This window comes from Xylocopa sonorina, chromosome 5 (genome assembly GCF_050948175.1).
Source record: "Xylocopa sonorina isolate GNS202 chromosome 5, iyXylSono1_principal, whole genome shotgun sequence".
NCBI lineage: Eukaryota > Metazoa > Arthropoda > Insecta > Hymenoptera > Apidae > Xylocopa > Xylocopa sonorina.
Genome location: NC_135197.1, coordinates 12,867,987 through 12,880,235, shown reverse-complemented (window position 1 = coordinate 12,880,235; position 12,249 = coordinate 12,867,987). Strand labels below are relative to the sequence as shown.

General features: G+C 54.2%; 1 protein-coding gene across 1 annotated transcript in view; it reads right to left on the bottom strand.

The window, feature by feature from the left end:
* Ft (cadherin-related tumor suppressor fat) overlaps positions 1-11,822 on the bottom strand; it is a 67,480-nt gene extending 55,658 nt beyond the window's left edge. The window contains 1 exon segment of the mRNA XM_076895871.1: positions 6,468-11,822. Coding sequence (XP_076751986.1) covers positions 6,468-11,822 — 5,355 coding nt within the window.
* Positions 11,823-12,249: the final 427 nt, after the last annotated feature.

The following is a 12,249-nucleotide window of genomic DNA, read 5'->3' as shown; positions in this document are numbered from 1 at the left end:
TCGTTCTGGCTACGATTAATTTTTCGCCCTCGTCGCTTCCTCTCTTTTTCTTCCTACCCGCGAACGGTTCCCCTTATCTCTCGCGATTTTAAGGCCCTGGAGCCGAGGAGCACCGGCGACTTTTTTCGGTCGGCCGAACTGTCGAGATATATGGGAACGTGTAGTAACGAGCGGCGAGTCTTTCTTTTTTTTTTTTTTCGTTTTCTTTTCTTGGCAGGGACGATCGATTATTTAAAATACAACTAATTTCGATCGATAGAAACAACGGCGTTAAATAAACAGGTAGAGGCAGACACAGAGGGGGATTCGAAACGGAGAGATTCTGTCGGCGCGAGAGGAGATAGAGGCACGCAGGAGAAACTGTTTCAGGAGGTTCCACGACGTTCGCAATTCCTCACGCCCACAGATTCGACTTCTCCCTCCGTGTCGTTTCGTTCCGATTCTTCGCGCTGCGCCTTCTAAAGAAGACGTTGAAAAATGAACAGGATGACGATTGTGATTACAGTGGGGACGGACAACAGCGACGGAACGAGAGGGAAGATGATGATGATGAGCAAGTTGAAGATTAACGTAGCATTAAAGGTGCCATCCCGGCTTCCTTTATTTCGTGCCCCGTGAAGATCGACCGACCGGAATGAACGCGACGAACTTTATAAATGCGCCCTTGTAAATCATTTTCTCCGGCTCCTCTCGCCCCTCACCCCGGCCCATCCTGCGCGTTAGCAATGGCGGAAATTGTAAATTTCGAGAACCAACGTCCCAACGATCCTCCCTCGTTTTCTCCTCTTCGCGTTTCTTTTTTTTTTTTTTTTTTCTCCTTTATCGCCAACCGTTACCAGCCGTTCGTTGCCACTCGATTAGCCGCGAGAGGAGGGGATTTAAAAGAAAAAAAAAAAAAAAAAAATCCGCAGCATGCGCGATTCCTGTGTTACGTAATAAAGCGAGGCAAGTCGAGGGCTGATTATTACCACGGGAACCCTCGCAACAGGGGGAGACAGGACCGAATGGCTCGTCGGGTACCGTTGTTCAACCACAGAACGCGCGGCGAGGCAACGTTCGATCGGCGGTTTTCATGTAGTTGACGTTTTTTACGGGGCTGCTGGCTAGACTTTGTTGCAACGGTACCGGCACAACGGCGGGGCAGCAAAAAGAGCGCAGAAAATAATGATGATGAGCGAGCAGGGTATTAACGTAGACCTTTCCCCTTTGGTGCAACTTTCCCGTAGATAGCAGGGGTTAAAAATCGTTTGCCACGACTTAAGTGGACGGCGGATCGGCCTAGCGACCAATTCCTCCTGCTGGCACGCGAAAAAAAATGTCGATTAGAAAATTCCTCGCCGTCTAATCGCGTCGAGGGAGATGCGCTGCCTCCTCCATAAGAACCGCGAGCAGGCATGGTAAATCGTTTCTTTGAACAAGCGCGGTTTCCTTGCACCGAAACCTTCCGCTGAATCGAGAGTGTACTTTCCGTTTCAGAGTAGAGAATATTTCTATAAATCACGGAGCGTTAGAAAACGGCGAATCTGTTGCGAGATGAAGAAGCGTCGAAAGTACGTACCGTAATTCGTCGGTGCATAAGTATGTCGTTTATTTTGATCGATAAGAACACGCTAATTAATATGTACTCGCGCCAGAAGAAACGATCGTTCGGCAGGTTACGAGCAGATATTAGTTTTAATAAGTGACGGTTCTTGCGATGGTAATACGGTCTAATGATACGCCGGACGATTGTTAGAGGCTGTGGCACGACGTGTTATCCAAGCCAGGAGCGTTCACGTTGCAGAAAACGTGGACGCGTCGCGCGGGTCGAAACTAAAACTTGTAAACGGCTGAAATTACGGGAGATGATATCTGAATAATTAACCGGCCGGGAAGCGGAATAACGAAGCAGAATTCCATCCGTGAGTATCCGTTTGTTACGTGGCCCGATCAAAGGGAGCCACCGATTCCACCACGCCGGGGTCGCCGAATTTTTGTTCACCAGCCAGCCGCCAGCTCTATACACAGCATCCCCCTTGGGCATCGATAAGCTAATCATATAATTCATAGAAGGGACAGCGGCGGTTATCGCGCGGCCTCCATCTCTCTTCCGAGCAAATTAATTTGAACGCCGCGCTATCTAACGGAGATCGCGAGACGGTTCATCGTGAATAGTCATATATTCCCCCTTTGATGCACGTGTGCATACCGCTTAATTTCTATGAGAGTATCCCTCGGTTCATCCCGCGAGTAACGGAAATCGAATGGAACGCGAATGATCGATGAAACATCGAATCCTCCGGATCGAGTGTCGACGATGTAGCTGTCCAACGTTCGTGGAGGAATCCTCGAGAGGATTCCACCTTAGGGGTGGTGGTCTCGCTCTCTTCTCGAAATCGACTCGTTTACCTCGCGTCTACGAACTTCGCTTTTCGACGAATAAATCGCCACCCGACTCTCGCAATTAGTCCTCGGCAAGAAAAAACGAGAATCGTTTCATAAACCTCGCGGACAAACCGTGTGTCATTGAGTATCATTAAATTCTGCCGGGCCGCGTGCTGTTCGCTCGGTTGCGCGCGAACGAGCGCACGCTTTACTCCAGATATATTTATCTAACGTGGCAAGAGAAGGAGGAGGAAGAAATGAAACAAGAAAAGGAAGAAAAAAAAAAAAAGGACGAAGGAAACATTACGCCTACATTTCGCACGAGCTCTCGAGACCCACCCATTGGCGCGAGCGCGGGCCTGTGTGGGTTTGCCGTTCCGTGGCTCACGCGCCCATACATCAAGATCACGTTAGAGCCACTTTCTTAAATCAAACGGCCGTGCCACTTACTTTATTTATCCGTGTTTTCCCCCCGTTTTGTCGCCCGGGGATTATCGTATCCCGCCCGTTCAAATGAAAACTTCTCCCGGCTTTTGTCAACGACCCTTCTGCGCGTAACACGATTTTTATTCATCTTGATGTCTCTATCAGGGCGCACCGTCTATTATACGGTGCTATTATTATCCGTTGAAACTTTCTAATATTAGATACGAACGATATTTCACGCTGGACGAATGGATGTGGAAAGTTTCGATTAACAAGCCGGTCGAACCACGGACGCGGTGGTTGACACAGGGGGTTTACACGTACACGCTTGGGGATCGAGATCGACGATATTGTCCACGTTCGTTATCGTCCCTGTTAAAGTACTTTAAAACGCAGCTAAGTAGTTGACATTTTCCGTGGAACGAAATTCTGATCGAACGACGCGTCGAAAGAAATTTCGAATCGGTAGCGACCATCAGCGCGATCGCGAGAGACGGCGAGGCTCGCGACCGAGGCTAATTTGCCAGCGCGTAACATTAATTGTTTTCATATCATTAGCCGCTCCTTTAACAGATACGGTGCGCTCGTAATTATTACGGCACCGCGTTAATAACACCGTATTACGAATACAAGTTACCAAAGGCAAGTTTAATATCGGTAATTAAGTCCGTTAACATCGCGATCCTAACGAAGGAAATTGAATAATGCTCGCGCTCGCGCGAGCCGTGGCTGCGAAGGATCGAACGGACGACCCCTTTGCCTTTTTTCTTTCCCCTCGCTCTTCGAGGCCTTCGCCGGTTCCTTGTTGTGTACATAAACCGGCGGCGCTAATGAAATCCGTCAACGAAGGTGATCGTGAACGAACGACTCGAACGACGACAACCTCCTCTTCGTTAAACAGAGGAGCAGGGCGGGGGGGGAGGCGAGTGTTAACGGGTGGCAGGCCTGTTAATTTTTCCCTGGAAACTGCTGGCGGAGTGAAAGGGATGGCAGAGAACGAGGTGACCGCGTCCACCGATGCAAATACAATTACACACAGGTCGGAAGAATGTTCTAATTGACCGGGCGCGGTAGGGTTTAACGAAAAATGCCAGGCGATCCGACGACGACGACGACGACGACGACGACATCGGGTACGAGTACGTCCCACCCCTCCACCTTGGTTTCATCCCCGTAGCAGCGCGGTGCAAAAAGCCGATGATACGAAGTCGATGGCCGTAGGAAGAAAAAGAACCGGGGCCGGGTCCCCTGGTCTCCGCGAAGGGTGCAGGTTGGTGGTGCGCTGCGCGCAAACGGAACCATCGGAGGGAGCGATCGAGGGAAGGGAAATGGTAGGAGAAAGATGAGTAGCGGCGGTGGACGAGGGAAGAGAAAAGGGGCGACAGAGGCGGGCGAGAGCCGTAGAAAGAGAAGAGAAGAGAGGAGAGGAGAGGAGAGCCAGCCGAAGCCCGGGGTCCAGGACAAAAACGTCCGTACTGCAGTCGGTTCCCGAAGAGTCACAGATCCCACAGCGAGCGATAAAGGTAGAGGGCCAAACGAAACGACGAAGACGGGGGACAGACGGAAGAAACGAAAGATAGGAAGAAGCTGGACCCGAAACGGCGATGGTGGAAGGGGTGCGGGCCCTGGGAGAGCCATAGGGGGAGGCCGGGGGTGGGAGAGGAGAATCTTCAGAAATGAAGCAGCGGCAACAGCCATAGCAGCGCGGTCGCACCGGGGGTAGAGATGAACCGACTTTTACCTACGTCCGGTTGTTTGTATGCGTTCACCCGAGATCAAGTTTTTCTCGAGTTCTGAACCTCCGGCAGCGATGCAGTCAGCAGCAGCAGAAGCAACGGCAGCACCAGCAGCCCCGACTCGAATCCAACTTGATTTCCTGGCACGCGGTTCATCTTGTCGTTTATTCTCTCCCACTACCCACGGCCAGGTCTTTCTAGCTCTCTCGCCCCCCTACCCGGCATCCCACCCCCCCGTCTTCGTCCCTCTTTTTCGTCCTTTCGCTTTTGCCTGATCATCTCCAACCGTAGGTACGTGTATGCGTGCGCGTACGCGCGACCGCGTGTCTCTCCTCTGCGTATCGCGAGAGGCTGAATCGAGGGATGGTCTCGCGCTAGGAACACGTGCCCCTTTCCCCGAAACGAACAACTACACCACCACCCTCGTCGTCCCACGCTCTTTTAGCCGGCGATTATACACGGTGCACGCCAACGGGGCCGCGTAGCCCCAGCCACAAAATTCTACGGCTAATTTTCGGTGAAAAATGTGTCCTAGCGGAAGAAGACGGTCCGCGCCAACGCGCGACGCTATACACACCACGCCACACAACCCAGCCGAGCATTTCTTCGCTCCCGATTCGGTCTCGAGAACCTACGGATACCTTAACGATTCGAACGAAAGTGGTTCCGCGTAGCAGTCACGACTCTTTCCTTTTTCCACGGCTACGTTCTCGTCTGTCGATCGCGGAGGCTAATCGTTCGGGGGAAGAATCGGATCGCAGCCGATATCGATTTCTCCTACCATGTTTGCCCGATCTGTTCTTTCAGCCCGGCTATTACGAGTCGCTCTGCCCTGCCTGCTGTGCCTGCCGCCTCCCTTCCCTTTAAGCCGAACCATCCCGCTCGACGACCCGTTACTCATCGACGTATTGTTTCTGGCGATGCTCTCGTCTCCGAGATCCTCCTCCTCCGCCGCGACTCTCTATCGTTGACCCTAATTACGTTCAGATCACTCTCTTACGTAACACAATTCCCAAGCAGACGAATTATCGTGCCTACCGTGTTGTAAGACGAGAAGCACGGTACGTGTAACGCGTCTTAACGGTGAAATTAATAAATCTATTCCGTCGCGTTCCGCTGGTGATAAACGAGCCGCCTCGGATAAGCTCTCCCCGCGTTCGCCGGGCTCCCTCGCCAATTCAATGTATCCGATGTTTTTCACTACCACCGGTTCTTTTTTTTTTTCTCTCTCTCTCTCTCTCTCTCGTCCTTTCCTTTTTCTTTTCCATACTCTTTCGCGCGCGACTCGAAACGAAGATTCCTTCGAGCAACTTTCAGCTTGGAACGTTAAACTGTTCCTATTATCGATGGCGCTAGAATTTTCCCTCCGCTCGCGCCTCCGCGCGCTCACTTTCGCAACGAGGCACCGGTAATGCTACATAACACGACCATAACGCGGCCGTCGTTCGATGATATTCGGAGCGTAATAACCGCTGCAACGTATTACAGAGAGTCTTGTATCGAACGTTCGAGTTTTCAACGATAACGTTTTTCTTTCAAATAAAAAAAAAAGACAGAAGAAAAATTATAAAGAGGGAGCAGCGTTGATGTATGTGGGTTAAAAACATCGACGGATTTTTGTCGGGAAATTATTACGTTACCGAGCACGATCGCTGAGTAGGAGATCGTTTCGTTCGTTTTTACCGGATTATCGAAACTCTACCGTGCAGAATTTTTCCAGCCGTAGGGTGGAACGCGCCGAGAGAAACGACGGGGGAAGGGAAAAAGGACTAGAGAATCGCGCGGGGCTCGCGGTTTCACCGCGGCGGTAGAGGGGAAGGAGGCGAGGTGTACGTAGAAAGAGGAGAGACGAATCTGCTCTACAAAAAGCGGCGAATGACTTTCAGAACGCAGCGGATCATTAATATCTCCCGGGATGATCAATCAAAGACGTGAACTTACTTTGGTGGACGTCGTACTGGGCCTGGTACCACCAACACCGATGGCGTACAGCTCCACCTCGTACCACTGGATTCCTGTTTCCCTGTCCAATGCGGCAGCCGTCGACAATATACCTGTCTTCGTGTCGACGTCGAACAATCTGTCGACCTGCGGACCGCCGCTACCAGCGGTCACGTTCGTCACGTAATATTCGAGATCGATGTTCGATCTACGGCTGCGAGCGGTCACTCTCAAAATGCTCGTGCCGATCGGCTCGTTCTCGTAGACGCTGCCCTCGATCTGGCCGCGGTGGTCCCAAATTGGCTGATCGTCGCCATCCTCGCCGGGCACAATCAGGGTTAAATAAGTCTCCGTGGATCGCCGTTCCGCCTGGACGGCCTCGTCTGTCGCGCGTATCTCCACCTGGTACTTGGAGACCCGCTCGAAGTTGTTCTTCAACGAGCGTGGAAGTCTCATAGTCAGGTGGCCGGTGGTCCGGTGGATGCGGAACGTGTCCGGATAGTTGAGGCTCGACCTGAGCAGCTCGTACGTGACAAGGCCGTTCGTACTCGAGTCCAAATCCCTCGCGACCAATTGGGTGACCGTGATCTCCTTTTGAAACTGATAGTTACCCTTCAACGGTAGGACAACCGCGGACATGCTGACGAAGATCGGCGCGTTGTCGTTGATGTCCTCGACGATGACGATCACCAGCTTCTCCGCGGATAATCTCGCGCTGGGCGGTTTCGCGGTGTCCGTGGCCACGACCACCAATTTGTACGTGTCGACCTCCTCGCGATCGATCGGTAGCAACGTGTGTATCACGCCGGTCGAGGGATTTATACCGAATCTTCGTACCTGATCCTCGGGATCTTGGCTGGCGATCGAGTAAGCGACCACTCCGTTCTCTTTCGAGTCCGGGTCCTCCGCGGTGATGGTCACTATCGGCGTGTGCACCAGGATCCCCTCTCGAATTTGTCTGGCTATCGCCGTGTTCGGGAACACCGGCGGATTGTCGTTCGCGTCGATCACCTGGACGATCAACGTGGTCACCGAGCTCAACCTCGGGTGACCCCCGTCGCTGCAGGTCACGTTCAAACTATACTTTTCCAGCTCCTCGTAATCCAACGGCTTCCTCAAGTATAACGTGCCTGTCAGAGGATCGATGTAAAAGGTGTCCCTCCTGTTGCCAGCGGATATGGCGAAGGCCAGCTCGCTGTTCGGTCCCAGATCGTTATCCGTGGCTTTGAACCTAAGTAGTTCCGTGTTGGTCGGCGTCGTCTCCAGAACGGAGATCCTTGATTTATTGTCGACGAACAGGGGTACGTTATCGTTCTCGTCGAGCACCTCGATGTGGACGGTCGTGCTGGAGGAGAGCCGGGTCTCCAACCCGGCGTCGTGCGCGACAACGGTCAGCACGTACGTGTCCGACGTCTCGCGGTCTAGTTCTTTCGTCAGAGAGATCTGTCCGGTCGCCTCGTCTATGGCGAAGTGACCGTGTTGATTCCCGTCTTCCAGCGAGTAGAACACGTCCCCGTTCAACCCTTCGTCCGCGTCCGTCGTGTAGACCCTGAGCAATTGCGTGCCGGTCGCCGCGCCCTCGTTCACCTGCACCCTGTACGGTAGCCTCTGGAACTGGGGGATGTTGTCGTTCACGTCCGTCACGTAGATCACCACTTTGACTCGATCGCGTAGACGATTCACGCCGTTGTCGGTCACGGTAGCCTCCAGGGTGATGTAGCTGCTACCGGTGTTGGTTACCAACAGCTCTCTGTCGAACACTCGCAGGGATTTGATGAAACCGTTCCTCGGGTCGACGATAAAGTCCTGCTGGCTAGCTGGCAGGGAGAACATGAGGTCCGCGTTGCGACCCACGTCCCTGTCCGTGGCCAGCAATTTCCCGACGAACGTGTCCGGCGGCTCGTTCTCGCGTAGGTGGAAGATGAAGCTGGAATTGGTGAATTCCGGCGCGTTGTCGTTCTCGTCGATAATGTGCACGACCACCGGCACCACCGAGCTTCTAGACGGGCTACCCTGATCGGTTGCGGTTACCTCGAGCGCGTAGTAGTCCTGCTCCTCGCGGTCGAGAACGTTCTTCACGTACAGCTGCCCGTCCGGGAATATCCCGAACCGTCCCTCGGTATTTCCGTCAGTGACGCTGTACAGCACCCGGCCGTTCGAGCCGAGATCGACATCGGTGGCCGTTAAGGAGAAGAATCTATCGTTCACAGGCGTCGACTCCGGCAGCGACGTCTCGTAGCTGGTCAGCTTGAACACTGGCGTGTGATCGTTCACATCTTCGATGGTAACTCTTACTTGATGCTGAGCGGACAATGGTTGGTTCCCGGAATCCATCGCCGTTACCTCCAAGTGAAGAACGGTCCCCGGCGCTGCTCGTACAGGCTTGTCCAGATAGATAATCCCGGAATTCTCCGCGACCCTGAACTGACCGCCGGGATTATGAGTCAACGAGTACGTTATCCTGGCGTTCGCGCTCGCGTCCCGATCCCTGGCACGGGCCAGACACACCTCCTGTCCCACGGCCGCGTTCTCCTTCAGAAACACCTCGTCCCCGATTTCGCCTTTGGGAAACCTCGGCGGGTTGTCGTTTACGTCCAACACGGTGATGTTCACGGACGTTTGCCCGTAAGCGAGTCCGGCTCTCGCCGATAATTGCAGACTATAATAGGCCACCTGTTCCCGGTCCAGGCAGCCAGAAGTGCTGATCGTGCCGGTGCCCTCGTCTATCTTGAAGTTACCCTTCGGATCGCCGTACACGATCGCGTACGCGATCTTCGCGTTCCCGTACTGCGTGACCCGAACGGTGCCCACGTCCCTTGGGAATACGCTCGACATCGCGCTACACTCGCCCCTGTCCTCGGCTATTCTGAACTCGTAACCGTTGTAAGTGTCGAACTCCAAGTGCTCCAAGTCCTCCTCGCGAATGATCTCGACGACCGCGTTTCTGCTCGCGGTTCTATCCCCGGTGTCCTTCGCCGATATGTTCAACTCGTAGAGAGTCTTGTGCGCAGCCCTCAGCGAGCCCTGAAGAGTGATCTCGCCGGTTCTTTCGTCGACCGCAAAAAGTCCCTCGCCGCCGGATTCCAACGAGTATCTCACTTGAGCGTTCTCCCTGGCATCAGCATCGGTCGCCGTCACCTTGCCGACCGAGGTTCCTGGCGGGGTGTCCTCCGGTATGGGCATCAAGTACCTCCACGGATAAAAAACCGGCGAATTGTCGTTGACGTCCTCCAGAGTTAATATCACCGTCGCCGTGGAGGATTGCGGCGGGGAACCCTGGTCCTTGGCGATCACCAGGATCCGATATTCGGCGGTAGTCTCGCGATCGAGGCCGACCTTGGTGGTCAACTGGCCGGTTAGGCCGTCCAACGCGAACGTTTTCGGATAGTCCCTGGACACGCTCGAATGGAAGCTGTAAGCGACGCTGCCGTTCGTCCCCTGGTCGTTGTCCACCGCCGTTAGAGTCGCCACCAGACTCTGCGGCGGCGTGTTCTCCGACAACGTGACCTCGACCACGTTCTGAGAGAATCTAGGCGCCTCGTCGTTCTCGTCCAGGATGGTCACCTTCAGATGGGTCGAGGCGTACTTCGGATTCGGACCACCGTCCCGGGCGGACACGTGCAACTCTATGCTGCCCTGCACCTCTCTGTCGAGAGTGGCCACGGTGGTGACCAGACCGGTGTCCTGATCGATCGCGAACCAGCCTTGCTCGTTGCCCGAGTCGAAATCGTAATAAATCCTCGCGTTCAATCCGGAATCGGCGTCCGTGGCGGAGATGCTGGCCACGAAGCTGCCGGTAGGCGAAAGTTCAGACAGCACCGCGGAGTATTCGCTCTGCTGGAAGACCGGTTCGTGGTCGTTAACATCGTTCACGTGGATCACGAGGTAGGCGGTTGCCGATCGCGGCGGCGTGCCTTTATCAGTGGCGACCACGGTCAGATTGTACTTGGGTATTTCCTCGCGGTCCAAACGGCCGTTCACGCGGACGATATAGAAGCTCTGGGTATGATCGAGCCTGAAGTGGGCCAATTCGTTGCCAGCACGAATTTCCACGGTGGTCTCGCCGTTCAGCCCCTCGTCGTTGTCGATCACAGCGACGGCGGCGACGATCGAGTCCTTCACCGCGTTCTCGTCGACGGTCGCGAACCCCGGCGTCGACGGGAAATAGCTGAACTTTATTTCAGGATCGTGATCGTTCGCGTCCAATAGATTCACCGTTACGTAGGTCCGGCCATCCTGCCTCGGCGAGCCGTGATCTCGAGCGAAGACCGTTATGACGCAGCTCTTTGGACAACCGTCGCCTAAACGCGAGGCGATCGTGCAACTCTGCTGCGGGCAATCCAACGGCTCGACGGTCGTGATGGTGCCCGTTTCTGGATCTATCGTGAACTGCCTCTCGGTGTCCGGTAAATAGTACGTAAGCCGCGAATTGTCCTCCGAGTCTTTGTCGGTCGCGTGAACCGTCAACACCTTCGTGCCAACCGGGGCGCTCTCGTTCAAAGCGACCACGTAGTCGCTTTGCTGGAAGATCGGAGGGTTGTCGTTCACGTCCAACACGGTGACGTTCACCAGAAGGTAGCCCAACCTAGGCGGTCGACCCCTGTCTCTCGCGCACACGTTCAACGAGTAAAATTCTACCTGTTCGCGGTCCAATTTCCCGGTAGTCTCCAAGTGCAGATAAGACGTTTCACCGGTCGGATTCCCGGTTACCTCCAAGCGAAACTTCCCGTCGGTGTTCCCGTCCACGATGAAATAATCGTCCACGACGCCGTTCTCGAGCGTGTCCTTGTCCGTGGCCGCGTCCAGCAACAATTTCGTCCCGACCACCGCCGACTCGGAAAAGCTCACCGCTATGCTCGACTCCGGGAACTCCGGGTCGTTGTCGTTTATGTCCAACACGAGTATCCTCACCTCGATCGGATAAGTCGGTTGACTGGACAACACGACCAGGTCGAACCTGTCGCTGGTCAACGCTTCCCTGTCGAGAACTTTAGCCGTCCTGATCTTGCCGGTCTCCGGATCGAGCACGAATTCCTGCGGCGGCTCGTTGAACCTGTAAGTGAAGCCAGGCTTCACCGGTATCTGACCGACCAGGGTCCCCTTCGGTTCACCTTCTCTGACCTCCAGTTGAACCCTGGTGTCGACGGCTCTGCTCTGCATCGCTAGACCCATCGTGGCGCTGTCCTGCGGCAACATCGGCGACCTTCGTGGCACTAGCCGCATCACCCTTTGAGGTAGGTTGCGGGCGAAATAGTCGGACGCGTGTCTCCCCGGGCCGTTCGACTGGCCGCCATTTTGGTCCACCAACAACAGTCCCAGGACCAGGGCTAGGACCATCGATCCCCGAATGATCATCTCTTCTGTTCCCTTCGAACGCGCCCCCTTCCTTAGCCAAATTCCTCACGGTTCGACGACATATAAAAGTATCCGCGGTCCGTTGATACTACCTGTCGTTCTTCTTCCTCATCGTCGCTGCCGATCTCATCTTCCCTCGCGCACGCGTTCTTCACCTAGCCGCTCGCACATGGGACATGATACGATTTTCCTGGGACAGAATTCCCGATTCCAACGTTCACCGCGACGTCCGATCGTTGGAATGATTCGCGAATTCCATGGTGTTTCGATGCTTCTCTCTCTCGCTCTCTTCCTTTCTCTCTCTCTCTCTCTTTATGTATGTATATATATATATATATATGTATGTATGTATGTATACGTATGTACATACACCTCCTCCGTTTTTCTCTGTATCTCTGGCGGTTTTTTTCGGTTCGAATTCAAGCTA